The sequence below is a fragment of the Phyllobates terribilis genome, unplaced genomic scaffold (genome assembly GCF_046119375.1).
Source record: "Phyllobates terribilis strain yellow unplaced genomic scaffold, ASM4611937v1 Scaffold_8__6_contigs__length_399053987, whole genome shotgun sequence".
NCBI classification, from domain to species: Eukaryota; Metazoa; Chordata; class Amphibia; order Anura; family Dendrobatidae; genus Phyllobates; species Phyllobates terribilis.
Window position 1 is genome coordinate 363,539,030 of NW_027362768.1, and position 19,177 is coordinate 363,558,206.

General features: G+C 41.8%; 1 protein-coding gene across 3 annotated transcripts in view; it reads left to right on the forward strand.

The window, feature by feature from the left end:
- The window catches only part of CPNE9 (copine family member 9), a 259,965-nt gene that overhangs the window by 60,859 nt on the left and 179,929 nt on the right, over positions 1–19,177 (forward strand). For all 3 annotated transcript variants that reach the window (XR_012247796.1, XM_073644796.1, XM_073644797.1), the window contains 2 exons: positions 5,914–5,954; positions 6,513–6,559. Coding sequence is in view for 2 of the 3 variants with exons in the window: in XM_073644796.1 (XP_073500897.1) it covers positions 5,914–5,954; positions 6,513–6,559 (88 nt within the window). In the remaining variant the exon portion in view is untranslated. The remainder of the gene's footprint in view (positions 1–5,913; positions 5,955–6,512; positions 6,560–19,177) is intronic.

Here is a 19,177-nt window from a genome sequence, read left to right on the forward strand (position 1 = left end):
CAAAAAATACCCTCATTTCTTCGACAAAGTCAGTGCAAAGTCTTCCAGAGGTTACTAAAGAAATGAAGAAAATGTTTTTTTTAAGATGCACAACTTCTTACAAGTTAAAGAGAACCTGTCGGGACGATTTTACTACTAATCTTGAATTTGGGAGGTCCTACATTTAGGGCTCTTATTAGAAAGAGTTGCTACAAAGTATCCCACTCCAGAGGGATTTTGGTTAGAACTGTGTAATACTTCACTTCTCCTGTGGAGGCGCTGCAGGGAAAGTAAACACTTGCTCCTCGGCTTCCTCACAGGTTGCAGCTGATCACTGGGGGTTTCTCCAGCATGGCCTCCTGGGATCATATTAGATACACTAGAAGATATTACAGTGTCCATACTGGTCGTCAGTCGTCTTTCCGCAGACCATAACTTCTGCTCCTTCTTTCTTTCACTAGACAGCACCTAAAAGCAAAAAAAAAAAAATTTCAGTAAAGTTTGTATTTCTGGCCATTAATTCTTCTTTTTCTACCACCGGTAACATATTGAAAGCCGTGAAAAAGCTTCAGAGGGTTTAATGTAAGAAAAGGATTCTTGGAGATTAAGTCTGTAGCTGAGCGCAGAGCCGGATACTTTACAAGAGAATTCTTTCTGTGACACACGTTTAGCCCAGGAACATCTTGGGATTTATCAAGTCAGGGAAATAAAAAAGTAAAGATTACAGGAAAAAACCTCCTTCAAGCAGAAATCCAGACCATGGCATTGAGCACAGAAACTTTTAGGTGACGGTTTCGCCACCTAAGATCTTTTTCAGGTGATACAAATAATACGTAAACACACTCACTGTGATATCATCATTCAGTAAAGTAGAACGAATAAAGCATATTTGCAAGCAGTATAAAAATTTGCTGGCCCATTTTTATGGACATAGTCTCAGTAAATGTAGGAATATCCCTGGATGAAAACAGGTCCCGGTTGTACCATTGGCAGAGTGAAACATCCCAAATTTCCTAAATTAATATTAGCAGGGATTTCTGCATTCTATTTTCATAGTAACCATTATTTCAGATACATATTTACTAACATCAGCATTGGTAAATTAGAGATGTTTAATTCTGCATTGCAAAGAGAATGCCCCAAAAGAGGCAGGAACATCTATTTTTACCTTATCCCTGTTCCTTTTTAGCCAGGTCATGTCCTAATTTGTCAGTATTGTTTCCAAAAATCAGGAACAGTCTCAACAAATTAAGCAAAAAACTTATGGTCTTATTTAGGATTTTTTTTTCATCCAGGTCAAAAAAAAAACAAACTTTCAAACTTTTGTCAAAATCAGGGCATTTAAGCCAAAACCCCCTGAAAACACCCTCAAAACTCTAATTTTGTGGTCCACTATATGGGATTGTATGGCCAAAATCAGGACTGCCGGCAAGAATGTTGCCATGGCACCTGCTTTGGTGGTCTTGGTTGGAAATTGTACTTTGCAGTGGCTGGATGAGGCCAGAACCTGGAGGACAAAGTATCTTTAAGTAACTTTTAATCTCGGAATATAAACTTTGTTTTCATTCTTGTTCTCTGTGTAACGGTGGCTATGTGAAATGTAACACCTTGTATCGTGTCCATAATTAAATTGTGCTCATGCTTTGCCCTCGGAAGGTAAGTGATATTCAGATCTTCTGATGAAGTGATCAATTTTGTGCCCAGCCCCAGCTTGTTGCCTATTAGTGCTCGGCACTTGGCAGGAGGAATATGGGACCTGCAAATTGTGTCCTGCGACTTTGTAATAAACTTTGTGCATCAGCTATTTACTATGTGTAAGATCTGTGACTGCAGTCATTGAATAAGAACCGTAACCCATCCGGGTATGGTCATGCCAACGTGGCTGAGAGCTCGTGGTGCTTTACCAGTTAAGATCTATTGTCACATATGTCTTTTGGTTGCTCGTCCTGGCACTTTATATATTAACATTGCTCTGTGTCGCTCAAAGAATAGGGGTCCATGCAGGGACGGACATATGATTGGTGCAGCTGCACGGGGGCCCAAGAGTTAAAGGGGCCGCTACCACCCCCAAAGCAGGTGGAATTCTGCATTATCATGAGCCACTTGGCTGCAAAGAGCCCATATTCTATTCTTGTACAGAGGCCTCTTCCGCAATCCGTCACTGCAACACGTCTCCTCCAGATTCCAGTGGTGGCGGCTTTACACCACTCCATCCAACACTCGGCATTGTGCTTGGTGATGTACGGCTGCAATAGCTCCTCGACCATGAAGCTCCTGGCGGAGGCGCAGTGTTTGTGCTGATACCAGAGGAGGTCTGGACTCTGCAGTTATGGGGTCAGTAGTGACTTTTCTGCCCTCTGCTCTTCAGCATTCGCCTCCCGCTCTGTAACGTTACGGGGTCTCCACTTTGTGGCTGAGTTGCTGCTGTTCCTTCCATTTCTCAATAATATCACTCATAGGTAGAGGGGAAAGATTCACGAGGAAGGAGTAAGTTAGTAATGATGACTGTTTCACCACTTCAGGGAGTGAAAGCTTTAAACATGACATCTCTTAATCTGTTTTATTAGTTTTCCAGCAATAATTGGAGATTTCGTCTAATCGTCACTTTAATAATCGCCGCCCCTTGTGCATGACCCTGTTCTGTGCAAAGTAAAAATACCTCCATCCTGAACATCCCACTTATTTTCCTATTGTAATTACTGGAGCCTAATTAGGAACTAATGAGAAGAAATGTCTAAATGTCAATTAACTAACTTAACCCATGCATGACATGATTAAGGATAATTTAAAGGGGAAGGTTTCAGGACTTAAAATTGAATTTGATTCATTATATGCAAATTTGTAGAAAATAAACCAGAACAATATATATATATATTTTTTTTTTTATAAATGTTGTATTAGAGTTGATCAAAATGATTTGCATGACCATGGTTAGCGACCGCCGGATCAGAGCCCTGCGAACCTCCACATACCTGCCAGCGCCTCCTGTTTAGTAATCTCAAATCTTTTTGGTCATCTTTAGTGATTATACCTGACACATGTGCTGCATAGGGAGCCATATCGGTGTTTGCATGGTGTTACTATATCTACAGTGGGTACGGAAAGTATTGAGACACAAATTTTTCACTCTTTTATTAAAAAAGAAAAACTGAAATATCACCTGGTCATAAGTATTCAGACCCTTTGCTCAGTATTGAGTAGAAACACCCTTTTGAGCTAGTACAGCCATGAGACTTCTTGGGTTTTTCACACCTGGATTTGGGGATCCTCCGCCATTCTTCCTTGCAGATCCTCTCCAGTTCCGTCAGGTTGGATGGTGAACGTTGGTGGACAGCCATTTTCAGGTCTCTCCAGAGATGCTCAATTGGGTTTAGGTCAGGGCTCTGGCTGGGCCGGTCAAGAATGGTCACAGAGTTGTTCTGAAGCCACTCCTTTGTTATTTTAGCTGTGTGCTTGGGGTCATTGTCTTGTTGGAAGGTGAACCTTCGGCCATGTCTGAGGTCCAGAGCACTCTGGAAGAGATTTTCATCCAGGATATCTCTGTACTTGGCCGCATTCATGTTTCCTTCAAATGCAACCAGTCGTCCTGTCCCTGCAGCTGAAAAACACCCCCATAGCATGATGCTGCCACCACCATGTTTCACTGTTGGGATTGTATTGGCCAGGTGATGAGCAGTGCCTGGTTTTCTCCACACATACAGCTTAGAATTATCACCAAAAAGTTCTATCATCGTCTCATCAGACCAGAGAATCTTATTTCTCATAGTCTGGGAGTGTTACAAACTATGTCAGACCGTCATAGTGAGCTCACTGATGGATCTCAGTTGACTCATTCTGCAGCCAGCAGTAGACAGTGCAATATAGAGATGATAGGAGGCAAACAGTACAATATTTGTAATGCAACCCAATTGCAAAAATGATTTTTAGCCCAAATTACCTGCATCTAAGTGAAAAATACAAAACAATTGTCCCCAACGCCTTTATATTTACCAAAACTACTTAGCACAATCTTCCTTCTGGTTGTAATTGAGAGTTTAGAGAATTCAGTGAATGTAAAAGTGCAATATTTTCAGCTGCCATCCAGAAGATCATTTGGCAGATGTGCTGAAATGCTCTGTGCTGCTGTGTACAGTGGTCTTTCCTTTATATCACGCACTCTTTTCACACCATGTTGCTTCCCCTTTAACATGCAGCCTAGCGTTCACTGATGTGATCTCATTATCAATGGATGGGTCAATGCATCCCACAAAAATGGCACACTCATGTCTGAAATGCTCTGTGCTGCTGTGGATAGTGCTTTAATCCGTGATGCTGCCCCTTTAACATGCAGCCCAGTACTCAGTAATTACATAATCAATGGATGGGTCATTACTTCCTAAAGGAACAGCACACTCCTGTCTGAAATACTCTGTGCTGCTCTAAATAACAGCTGACCTTCAGTTTCTGACATCTAACACATTACCAATGCCGCAACTTGATCTTCGAGGTCTTCAACATGGCTCTCCTGACCACCAGATGACATTGACATTGTGTACGGCAGAAGAGCCCTCCATCCCATGGGATAACTGGTAAATAAATTCACCTTGTTATAGGCAGCGAAATCTGCTGAATTGTGTAATGACTCCATCAAACAGGACCTTATATCTCAGCATCCTGGAAAAATGTGTGTGTGCATGGGGGACGGTATATACCTGCGACTACAGGTAACACATGCAGTAACTACCCTAACAGCCTAGTAATTTTATTTCATCCAGTGCGCCATCTACAGGTGCAGCCTAGTAAGACATGTGATGTATTAACATGCTAATCATGAAAACGCCTACATAGGAAATCTGTTTCATTTCTAAGCCTGGAAGAGTTTGAGGTGTTCTATACACATTATGTTGTCAGTGGATAATTACTCCGTATACAGAGCTCGCTCTGCATCTTCAACACAAACCAATGGAGATTATATGTATGGTAGGAAGTTCATACTACAACACTTGTGTATGTATCAGTCTTCCTAAAACAGCGCCTATAGCTAAGGATTGGTGCCATATTCATTAATGTACCCCCGAATGTTGCAAACACATTACATTACTTATCCTGTACTGATCCTGAGTTACCTCCTGTATTATACTCCAGAGCTGCACTCACTATTCTGCTGGTGCAGTCACTGTGTACATACATTACATTACTGATCCTGAGTTACATCCTGTATTATACCCCAGAGCTGCACTCACTATTCTGCAGGTGCAGTCACTGTGTACATACATTACATTACTGATCCTGTACTGATCCTGAGTTACATCCTGTATTATTCTCCAGAGCTGCACTCACTATTCTGCTGGTGCAGTCACTGTGTACATACATTACATTACTGATCCTGAGTTACATCCTGTATTATTCTCCAGAGCTGCACTCACTATTCTGCTTTTGTACATACATTATATATGGCTGAATCGGAGTGAAGTTACTGTACAGATACTTGAATTCTTGTCATATTCACTAGATTAATTCAATGTGAAAATATTAACGAGTTAGTGCACCGGGAATCCCCAGGAGGAGCCTGAGATAACGTACCTGCATTATTCATAGGTAATAAATATTCTATATGAGTGCCGGTCCACTTACAGTACACACGTGGCTGCATACATCTATATTATAAGAGACAGTAATGGCTTCACGGGAAGATTGCAAAATCAATGAAGATCCAGCGCTGTGACTTCTGCCTCCATTTGTGTAGCATTAACCCTTAGACAGCATTTTTTGCTTTCACTCAGGCAGTATGATGTCAATCCTTAAAGGAACATACCACCAGGAGGTGGGGCGTGGCACAGTCCAAGGGGCGGAGATATCCCTGTGTCATGCTCCACCCCTCAGACTGGATACGACACAGTGTGTTAGCTTAGCTCAGAGTTTTTCCAAATCTCTAATTGTTCTCTTGTTTTGTAGGAGTCTTCTGGACATGGATACGTTCTCCAAATCTGATCCAGGTAAGCAGCCGAGCAAAACTGCAGTGTGAAGCATGGGGGACAAACGAATCAGCTGCAGTTTCTATTCACTGATAGCAGGCATGATTCTTCAGAAATGTGATACATTTCAATACAAATCTTATTGCAAAGTTCCAGAATGTTTCACGGTCCTTTGGTTAAGAAAATAGACAAATTCCCTTCCTTCTCTTTGATGATATCGTGCTGGTTATGGGGGAGGGCTTTTGTGATGTCAGAGATCTGTCATGGACTACGATCCAATCCAATGTCTCCCCTTGCTCCTCCTCCCCTCTTGCAGTATCCAGTCTCACACTGAGAACCTGCAGCTGCATCCCCCTCCTCCCCTACCATTTCGTTTTTAGATCACTAGTTTTACACCAGATTAATTTTCTAGCGACTGAATTGGTTTCTGAACAATTTCATTGAGTCTACAGACAAATAAGAAGTTGACCCTTTAATAATGCCAAAAATTCAGATCTTTAAAGGGGTCCAAAACTAAAAATAGATATTTCTTTATGTATCCTGCACTATATCCACTGACCATCTCTTCTTGTTTTTCAGTGGTCGTCTTGTATGTACAAAGTGTTGGGAACAAAGAATGGACCGAGGTGAGTTATTGTTTTGTTTTTAGGCTCCAGAAACAGCGCCACTATTGCTAATGGCCATGCCTGGTATTGCAGCATTTGCATTCAAATATATGGGGCTTGCTAAGCTGCAATACGAGCCACAGCACCATGGACAGTGGTCGAATGATAAGACGGCTACAAGGATTATTGGTAAACATGAAGGCTCATAAATCCGCACACTGGCTGTATACACAAAACGGCAGGGTATTTTTTAATTTTAAAAATCTTGCATTCTAGCTTGTTAATACACGAGGCCCGATATATTCTCAGCTCAGATTGTGTGTTTCCCTGCTGTTACAAATTATCCTTTTCTTCAAAGAGCAAATCTGCACGTCGCTGAGCAATGTAATTATATGGCATCATCCCAACCTTGGGTGAGTTTCTAATATAGAAGGTGCCAGGTCATTTCACAAGCAATTACCCATTAACCTGATAGCTAAAAAAAAAAGTGCATTTAGAAGTTTCCTGCCAAGATGATGAGGTTGTCGTTTCTGCACATTCCTGATCTCCAGAAGATGAGAACTCCAAATCCATTTCTTGATATTCCCATTATTTAGAGCTTCCAGAAACAGATTGAGGGTAGTGAAAATTAACAGGTTCATGAATCACATGTCCATTAATGTTCCTATTGTAGAATCATACTTACACCATTGTCAATATCATGTCAATAAGGTAATCTGGAAAAGGTGGAAAAGAAAAAGAACTACCATGTAATACTGTCCCCAATGTATTAAAAAGAATAACAATAATAATATATGTATGTGTGTATATATATGTATGTATATGTATATATATATACAGTATATATATATATATATATATATATATATATATATATATATATATATATATATACACTACTCAAAAAAATAAAGGGAACACTCAAATAACACATCCTAGATCTGAATGAATGAAATATTCTCATTGAATACTTTGTTCTGTACAAAGTTGAATGTGCTGACAACAAAATCACACAAAAATCATCAATGGAAATCACATTTATTAACCAATGGAGGCCTGGATTTGGAGTCACCTCCAAAACTAAAGTGGAAAATCACACTACAGGCTGATCCAACTTTGATGTAATGTCCTTAAAACAAGTCAAAATGAGGCTGAGTATTGTGTGTGGCCTCCACGTGCCTGTATGACCTCCCTACAACGCCTGGGCATGCTCCTGATGAGGCTGCGGATGGTCTCCTGTGGGATCTCCTCCCAGACCTGGACTAAAGCAGCCGCCAACTCCTGTACAGTCTGTGGTGCAACATGACGTTGGTGGATGGAGCGAGACATGATGTCCCTGATGTGCTCAATCGGATTCAGGTCTGGGGAACGGGCGGGCCAGTCCATAGCTTCAATGCCTTCATCTTGCAGGAACTGCTGACACACTCCAGCCACATGAGGTCTGGCATTGTCCTGCATTAGGAGGAACCCAGGGCCAACTACACCAGCATATGGTCTCACAAGGGGTCTGAGGATCTCATCTCGGTACCTAATGGCAGTCAGGCTACCTCTGGCGAGCACATGGAGGGCTGTGCGGCCCTCCAAAGAAATGCCACCCCACACCATTACTGACCCACTGCCAAACCGGTCATGCTGAAGGATGTTGCAGGCAGCAGATCGCTCTCCCCGGCGTCTCCAGACTCTGTCACGTCTGTCACATGTGCTCAGTGTGAACCTGCTTTCATCTGTGAAGAGCACAGGGTGCCAGTGGCCACTTTGCCAATCCTGGTGTTCTGTGGCAAATGCCAAGCGTCCTGCACGGTGTTGGGCTGTGAGCACAACCCCCATCTGTGGACGTCGGGCCCTCATGCCACCCTCATGGAGTCGGTTTCTAACCGTTTATGCAGACACATGCACATTTGTGGCCTGCTGGAGGTCATTTTGCAGGGCTCTGGCAGTGCCACTCCTGTTCCTCCTTGCACAAAGGCAGAGGTAGCGGTCCTGCTGCTGGGCAACACCCTCCTACGGCCCCCTCCACGTCTTCTGGTGTACTGGCCTGTCTCCTGGTAGCACCTCCAGCCTCTGGACACTACGCTGACAGACACAGCAAACCTTCTTCTCACAGCTCGCATTGATGTGTCATCCTGGAGGAGATCCCACAGGAGACCATCCGCAACCTCATCAGGAGCATGCCCAGGCGTTGTAGGGAGGTCATACAGGCACGTGGAGGCCACACACAATACTCAGCCTCATTTTGACTTGTTTTAAGAACATTACATCAAAGTTGGATCAGCCTGTAGTGTGTTTTTCCACTTCTATTTTGGGGGAGACTCCAAATCCAGGCCTCCATTGGTTAATAAATTTGATTTCCATTGATGATTTTTGTGTGATTTTGTTGTCAGCACATTCAACTTTGTACAGAACAAATTATTCAATGAGAATATTTCATTCATTCAGACCTAGGATGTGTTATTTGAGTGTTCCCTTTATTTTTTTCAGCAGCGCATATATATATATATATACCGTATATATATATATATATATATATATATATATATATATACAGTACATATCTATATATAGTACTCCCCTTATGTTATAATACCCACTGTGTATAAGAATATGCCTACTATAATACTGCCCGCTATATACAATATAACTACTATAATACTGCCCCTATGTACAAGAATATAACTACTATAATACTGCATCTATGTACAAGCATATAAGTACTATAATACTGCTCCCTATGTACAAGAATATAACTACTATAATACTGCTTCTATGTACAAGAATATAACTACTATAATACTGCTCCCTATGTACAAGAATATAACTACTATAATACTGCCCCCTATGTACAAGAATATAACTACTATAATACTGCTCCCTATGTACAAGAATATAACTACTATAATACTGCTTCTATGTACAAGAATATGACTACTATAATACTGCTCCCTATGTACAAGAATATAACTACTATAATACTGCCCCCTATGTACAAGAATATAACTACTATAATACTGCTCCCTATGTACAAGAATATAACTACTATAATACTGCTCCCTATGTACAAGAATATAACTACTATAATACTGCCCCTATGTACAAGAATATAGTTACTATAATACTGCCCCCTATGTACAAGAATATAACTACTATAATACTGCTCCCTATGTACAAGAATATAACTACTATAATACTGCTCCCTATGTACAAGAATATAACTACTATAATACTGCTCCCTATGTACAAGAATATAACTACTATAATACTGCCCCTATGTACAAGAATATAGTTACTATAATACTGCCCCCTATGTACAAGAATATAACTACTATAATACTGCTCCCTATGTACAAGAATATAACTACTATAATACTGCTCCCTATGTACAAGAATATAACTAGTATAATACTGCTACCTATGTACAAGAATATAACTACTATAATACTGCCCCTATGTACAAGAATATAGTTACTATAATACTGCCCCCTATGTACAAGAATATAACTACTATAATACTGCCCCTATGTACAAGAATATAGTTACTATAATACTGCCCCCTATGTACAAGAATATAACTACTATAATACTGCTCCTATGTACAAGAATATAACTACTATAATACTGCCCCCTATGTACAAGAATATAACTACTATAATACTGCCCCCTATTTACAAGAATATAGCTACTATAATACTGCCTCCTATGTACAAGAATATAGCTACTATAATACTGCTCCCAATGTACAAGAATATAACTACTATAATACTGTCCTCTATGTACAAGAATATAACTACTATAATACTGCCCCCTATTTACAAGAATATAGCTACTATAATACTGCCCGTATGTACAAGAATATAGCTACTATAATACTGCTCCCTATGTACAAGAATATAACTACTATAATACTGCCCCTATGTACAAGAATATAACTACTATAATACTGCTCACTATGTACAAGAATATAACTACTATAATACTGTCCCTATGTACAAGAATATAACTACTATAATACTGTCCCCTATGTACAAGAATATAACTACTATAATACTGCCCCCTATGTACAAGAATATAACTACTATAATACTGCCCCTATGTACAAGAATATAACTACTATAGTACGGCCCCCTATGTACAAGAATATAACTACTATAATACTGCCCCCTATGTACAAGAATATAACTACTACAATACTGCCCCTATGTACAAGAATATAACTAGTACAATACTACCCCTATGTACAAGAATATAACTACTATAGTACAGCCCCCTATGTACAAGAATATAATTACTATAATACTGCTCCTATGTACAAGAATATAACTAATATAATACTTCCCCCTATGTACAAGAATATAACTACTATAATACTGCTCCTATGTACAAGAATATAACTACTATATTAGTGCTCCTATGTACAATAATATAACTACTATAATACTGCCCCCTATGTACTAGAATATAACTACTATAATACTGCCCCTATGTATAAGAATATAACTACTATAGTACTGCCCCTATGTACAAGAATATAACTATTATAATACTGCCCCTATGTATAAGAATATAACTACTATAGTACAGCCCCCTATGTACAAGAATATAACTACTATAATACTGCTCCTATGTACAAGAATATAACTAATATAATACTTCCCCCTATGTACAAGAATATAACTACTATAATACTGCTCCTATGTACAAGAATATAACTACTATAATACTGCCCCTATGTATAAGAATATAACTACTATGATACTTCCCCCTATGTACAAGAATATAACTACTATAATACTGCCCCCTATGTACAAGAATATAACTACTATAATGCTGCTCCTATGTACAAGAATGTAACTACTATAATACTGCCCCCTATGTACAAGAATATAACTACTATAATACTGCCCCCTATGTACAAGAATATAACTACTATAATACTGCCCCTATGTACAAGAATATAACTACTATAATACTGCCCCTATGTATAAGAATATAACTACTATAGTACTGCCGCTATGTACAAGAATATAACTACTATAATACTGCTCCCTATGTACAATAATATAACTACTATAATACTGCTGCTATGTACAAGAATATAACTACTATTCTACTGCTCCTATGTACAATAATATAACTACTATAATACTGCCCCTATGTACAATAATATAACTACTATAATACTGCTGCTATGTACAAGAATATAACTACTATAATACTGCCCCCTATTTACAGGAATATAGCTACTATAATACTGCCCCGTATGTACAAGAATATAGCTACTATAATACTGCTCCCTATGTACAAGAATATAATTACTATAATACTGCCCCTATGTACAAGAATATAACTACTATAATACTGCTCACTATGTACAAGAATATAACTACTATAATACTGTCCCTATGTACAAGAATATAACTACTATAATACTGTCCCCTATGTACAAGAATATAACTACTATAATACTGCCCCTATGTACAAGAATATAACTACTATAATACTGCCCCCTATGTACAAAAATATAACTACTATAATACTGTCCCCTATGTACAAGAATATAACTACTATAATACTGCCCGCTATGTACAAGAATATAACTACTATAATACGGCCCCCTATGTACAAGAATATAACTACTATAATACTGCCCCCTATGTACAAGAATATAACTACTACAATACTGCCCCTATGTACAAGAATATAACTAGTACAATACTGCCCCTGTGTACAAGAATATAACTACTATAGTACAGCCCCCTATGTAGAAGAATATAATTACTATAATACTGCTCCTATGTACAAGAATATAACTAATATAATACTTCCCCCTATGTACAAGAATATAACTACTATAATACTGGTCCTATGTAGAAGAATATAACTACTATAATACTGCCCCCTATGTACAAGAATATAACTACTATAATACTGCCCCTATGTACAAGAATATAACTACTATAATACTGCCCCTATGTATAAGAATATAACTACTATAGTACTGCCCCTATGTACAAGAATATAACTACTATAATACTGCCCCTATGTACAAGAATATAACTACTATAATACTGCCCCTATGTACAAGAATATAGCTACTATAATACTGCTCCTATATACAAGAATATAACTACTATAATACTGCTCCCTATGTACAATAATATAACTACTATAATACTGCTCCCTATGTACAATAATATAACTACTATAATACTGACCCTATGTACAAGAATATAACTACTATAATACTGCTCCTATGTACAAGAATATAACTACTATAATACTGCTCCTATGTACAAGAATATAACTACTATAATACTGCCCCCTATGTACAAGAATATAACTACTATAATACTGCCCCCTATGCACAAGAATATAACTACTATAATACAGCTGCTATGTACAAGAATATAACTACTATTCTACTGCTCCCATGTACGTTATTAGAATTATTATAATTTTTTTCTCTTTGCAATCTTCTGCATGGTATTAAGGGTGGATTGTAACTTGTTGGATAGTTCTTGCTGCTCCTGAGAAAAAAAAAACACAAAAAAATGTTCCTGTATATCAGGTGAATACTTCTGTATTCATTAATTTCGCAGAGATCAGAGGAGCTTTTCTCCGTGATGTATGGTGCTGGGTTGTGCTCAGAGTCACTGTTTGCAGAAGGAATCTGGGGCAGGAGTATTTCACTGGATTTCTCAAAACTAAATCCTTCCTGGTTTTCTCAGACACAGATACGGCTCTGATTCAATCTATAGTTGAATGTTCTAGGAAAACAATAAAAGGATTCTTTGCCCATGGGCACTGGGGTGTAACTGTCGGGGGTGCAGAAGTCTCTACGTCTCATCTGCCACTAAATAAGACACCAGTATTAAAAATGGCACACTGCATGTGCGTGCCCTGCTACAGAGTTTGCGTTGCGGGCGGCTCAGGGGCTTCAGAAGAAGAGAAGAGTCATCTCTGAGCTTGTGATGTTATTACAGGGTATTGCCCAGTTCTACATGTGTCTGTATCTGGTGCATTAGCGCGCTCAGGTGCATTAGCGCGCTCGCTATGAATTACCCCAGTAAATTCCTTTCTTATTTCCCTGAAGGAAGTGGAAATATCACATTACCTGTATTATAAGCTGTAAGGATCAGAGAATAATATTATTGAGCGTTTGTGTTTCCGCCTACACTGTATAACTTCGTAATTCTAAATTATATTTTCAGCTGATTGCATTGTATTTCACTAATTACTTCTATTTATTCATTATACACTTTACCTCCAAGTCTGAACGATTAGAAAGAGTGAAACAATTTACAATTTTTTTTTAACAGCTAAGCCACACCCCTAAAAACCACCCAGTCCGCCCACAGAAAAATAGTGCCCCTAATAAAGCCCCCTGGTGCGATATTTAATATCACTTATTTGGGGTCCACACAGTGTAACTCCCCAAAGATGCCCCCACCCATGTTGATGCGCACCAACAAATCACTCCCACTGTGCCCCCTCACACAATGATGCCCTCACAAATGTTATGATGGCTCTAGTGCCCCTGTACAATATGTCGCCCTCATAGTCACCCACCCACCACGCAAAGATGCCCCCACAGTGACCTGTGCACATTATGTTGACCTAGTGTCCATCCCATATAGTTATACCTCCCCACAGTGCCCCCTACAGTATGATGCCCCTATAATACCGTCCCCCCACACAGTTTAATGCCTCCACGGTGCTCCCACACACAATGGTGCCCCCACATCGTATGATACACCCATGTCCACACAGTGTCCCTACACATTGTAGTGACCTCAATGGCCCCTCACATACTATCATGCCCACACAGTCCCCCACCACACATATTATTGAACCCCCACAGTATCACCACAGCGTATGATGCCCTCACAGTCCCAATGCCTCAGCATGAAGTCCCCCCACATAGAAATAATTATGCCCCCGCAGTCTCCTAACACACAGTTTGATGTCCTCACAACCTCCCCACACAGTATGATACCCCAACAATATCCTCCACACAGCATGATGCCCCCACAGCCTCCCTTCCTCACCATGCAGTCCCCATAGTATCCCCACATGCACATTATTATGCCCCCACAGTCTCCCTGCCTCACCATGCAGTCCCCATAGTATCCCCACATGCACATTATTATGCCCCCACAGTCTCCCTGCCTCACCATGCAGTCCCCATAGTATCCCCACATGCACATTATTATGCCCCCACAGTCTCCCTGCCTCACCATGCAGTCCCCATAGTATCCCCACATGCACATTATTATGCCCCCACAGCCTCCCTTCCTCACCATGCAGTCCCCATAGTATCCCCACATGCACATTATTATGCCCCCACAGTCTCCTCACACAGTATGATTCCCCTACAGCCCGATTAGCAGAAATTCTTGCTCAGGGAACAGTCAAGGGCTCTTTCTCCTTTTGGAATAGTCCTCTAATTTACCTATTCTTGCGCTTTTTGTGTTTGTCAATCTTTGACAATTTTTTGAGGATTATTTTAAAATGAAGAATCAGAGATTCCTAAATCCGTGGAAGTATCAACTGGTTGCTGTGATATATTGATTCTCATTGAGTAGAGAACATAAGAGCTGCAATAGGACCCAGGAAAAAGTGTGGAAATCATCATGATGAATGGGAATGTCATGCTTGGCAACTCTGAGGGAACGTCCAGGAGGCTCCTGGAATAAGAGAGACAACCTAGTCTCCAAGAAGAGTTAGCAAATTGCCTGAGTCTCTCCAAACCTACCTGAAACCTCCTGGAAGGTCATTATTTTGGATGGCCTCTTCATTCGGAAAAGTGTGAAACAGTGTGATGAGAGGCAGGGAATGGCTTTGGAAAAAGGCAAGAGTACTCTCGAAAGTTGCTGTCGATTCAAATGGATACCCGTCCCAGTGTCAGACCAAAGAACATTGGGCCCACCAGAGGATTTGATTCTGAGGGCCCACCTTTCTCCCTCCTCAAGAGCCCCATAGCAGCTGCAAGGTTTGCACTATGAACACTCCTGAAGTAGAAGCCAGGGCCCACCGGAGGATTCTCCGGTTCTCTGGTGGGCCAGTCCAACCCTGACCCTTCCTATTTGTTTAGCGGAAAATGTGAGTGAAGTGGGAAGGAAGGAAAAAGCAAAATCCATAGTCCTGAGAGATGAAGAAAAGGCAAGGAAAATATGAAGGACAGGGTGAAACTGGTGTAGCTCCAGGTATGTGTGGACCAATGGGTGGCATAGTGGGCACCCTGTTTACCCCACCCTTGGCTTGACCAATATAAAGCATGTTTACCCAGATCATCACGGGCCTTCTAAATCCCATTGGTCATTCTCAAATAATGGGGACCATTATAACTATCCTCCATGTACCGGCTCTTACGTAGAGGACACTTACATCTTGATGGGCCGAGGGAGTGTGGGCCACTGCCAGACCTTAGTGACCAGGGTGACTGACATCTCCCTGCTGTTTAGTGATTACATCTGGTCGGCCACCTCGGTGCAGCCTCGTGTAGTGTTTTAGGAACAGAATACCCCGGCAGATAATATCTGCTAATGAACTTGAGCTGGAGACATACAAACCAAAAGAAAACTAAATGAGATCGGCATCTGCTGGGAAATCTCGTCTTGGTCACGGCCGCCAGAAAACCTAATTGATGCATTTCATCTCGCTCATTTCTGTCTGGCCTGATTTGATTAATTAGCCCCCCCCCCACTCCTCCTCCTGGCCTTCCTGTTTAAATACATGTATAAAATATACCGTAAGGGTTGAAATTCAATATATTAACGAGGAAACATCCACGGGCGTACGGCTGTAATGAAATGATACTTAGTCAGCAAAAGAATGCGAAGTTTAATAACTTAAAAAGAGTGGATCGTTAGAAAATATTGCTGTTCTCACAGTGGCCACTAGAGCTGCTTACTTGTCAGCTTTGCTGTATAGACTGAGACAAGATGAGCAGAGTCATCTCATCATTAGAGGGGGATTTAATTGTTGCGCCCCTGAGGGTTCGACTGCCACAGGGATGCTGCACTTCTCCAATGGAGTGTAGTGTTCCTCCTCTGAGGTAAGAACAGTGTGATGGTCAGGACCCAACCTCCACATCCAACTCCACATTTCTCCCACCAGAGGGGGCTAGTAAGCACCAGGTGCTGCCCCTACTGGCATTCAGGAGACTGGGGAACCAAAAGAGATAGGAACCAGTTAGTGGGTGAGGGTGGAGGAGTCACATTTTAATGACACCTAAAATTTCATATTTAATACACTGCCATCTTGGTTCTCGGTTCTTTGACTGTTCTTTTGACTGCTCTTGGGTTGTGGTCTCACACACTGAACATGGATCCTGTGTGGGCCTGCAGCGGAGGGAGACACGGCCCTCGTACCTTAGCCTTGGGGTCGAGGGGCAGGTTGCAGATAATGAATGTCTCAACCCGGTCAAGGACCATGACCAAGAAGGTCCGGAGCTTAAGAGTGTAGCTCCACCGCAAATGGGTCCCGGGGAAGATGCAGACGGAGCGGGTGTACGCCACCTGTCCTCGCCTACCTGATCTATTCAGAGGGATTCCGGCTGCAAGAGGGGTACCGGCCCCCACACCTAACCTTGCTACTCTACGTCCTGGTCAGGGAAGCCCGGTAGGCCCTGAGGATCCCACCGGGTAATGGAAGTAATGGCGCTGCCACCCGTACCCTTATTCTGAGAGGAGTTCAGAGGGAGTCCCGGCCTATTTACACACACACGGACAGGAAAGGACCAGGTCTGATGTCTAGGAACACTCTGGTGCGGGGTCCTGATTTAACACTGGACTTACTCGGAGGTTGTCGGACCCCCTCGTCTCCGGTGACCGCAGATCTCCGCGAGGAGCAGGGAGTCGCCTTCCTACTGCCATCTCCATCGTGAGTAAAACCCTGGAAGTTCACCCCTATGGCCTCCGGACTCTTTATTCTGCATTACACCGCACTACGCTGCACCAGACCACCTAGACTACTACCCCCTCCATCCTGGCCCTCTACCCCGAGGCCTTGCTCCGCCTGTGGGGAGTAGTAACAACTTCGGCTGCCATAACACCATGCCTCGGCGGACTGCAGCAGCGCTGGTGGCCTTCACCAGGTGCCACAGGTGGCGTAGTCGAGATCAGCCACTCAACCCGGATAAGCCCGTACCATCCTTTTTAATGTGATGGCCCTGGGCACGGAGCGGGTCCGGCCCACGGCTGCACCCCATCTACAACATCAGGACCCGACTCCGAGTCCTCATTTCCCAGGGTAGGGCTGTTGAGGCGTCACATAATGATAGCTGGATAGTAACACTACACAGTACAGTATACGCATAGATAAGGCCTCTGTATGCAGCTCTCCAGGAAAGAGCTATACTCCATCAATGGAGACTGATTTTTCGGTCCATTGAATCCAGTTTTTTTCAGCTGCCATAAGTCTAGGGGTTTCTGCTTTTCTTTGTTGAGACTGCCAGCTGGCCTGGCAGTGCTCCTTGGGAAAGATATGCAAATTTGCCCTCCTTCAGCACGAAGAAAGTTGACTCTCTAGTGCCACCTATTGGAGGTGACTACAATAAAAATCAATGTTCCGTCCTGTAAAGGTAATTTTGTCAATAGAATCAACCCTCCTAAACTGTCTAATGAGGCACGTAGGTCATAGAAAGTTAAATAAGATGATACCTTGATATCTGCAATCCAATGTCTTATTCCAAAGTAATTCACATGTTTCTTAATAAGTAAATGAGTTGTTAAGATCTATGGGATGGCTGCTGGGGGCCCCTGGTGGAGTGGGGGCCTTAGGCAAATGCCTAGTTTGCTTGCCCCTAACGCCGATCCTGCTTGTGTGGTTGAACTGATAACCAGCGCATGCACAGGATGCTTGTCCTTCTGTGGGTGGGATAAGTCATTTCGGACCACACATGCGCTGGTTCTGATGACCCAGAAGTGAGCTTGTGATAGCTCCAAACATAGTGTAGTGGCCGCTCTTGGGTACTGCAGATCAGAATCAGATCACGTTCACTTCAAGAGGAGCTGAGCTGTATTACTGAGAATGACCACTACATGGTGTATGGAGCTGTGCTGTGCCCGCTCTGTGTACTCTGTACTTCATGGCATATCGGACCAACAGCACATCTGGGAAGTTGCCCACCAATCTGATATTGATGACCTATTCTAAATCCAGCACTACCCCTGGTATGGATATGTAAAGTAGATCTTTTCAGGAGCCAAATGGTGGTAAGAGGGTTTTAGGGGGGATAGATCCTGCTTACTGGTTACCTATAAAATTACACTGAGGGGGTAGATCCTGCTGACCTGTCCCCTATAAAATGGCATTAGGGGGATAGATCCTGCTGACTGGTTCCCTATAAAATGGCATTAGGTGGTAGATCCTATTGACTGGTTACCGATAAAATGTCATTAGGGGGGTAGATACCTGCTGACCAGTTCCCTATAAAATGTCATTAGGGGTGGTTAGATCCTGCTGACCGGTTCCCTATAGAATGTGATTAGGGGCTAGATCCTACTGACCGGTTCCCTATAAATTACACTCGGCGGTAGATCCTGATGACCGGTTCCCTATAAAATGTCATTAAGGGGGTAGATCCTGCTGACTGGTTCCCAATAAAATTACACTAGGGGATAGATCCTACTGACCGGTTCC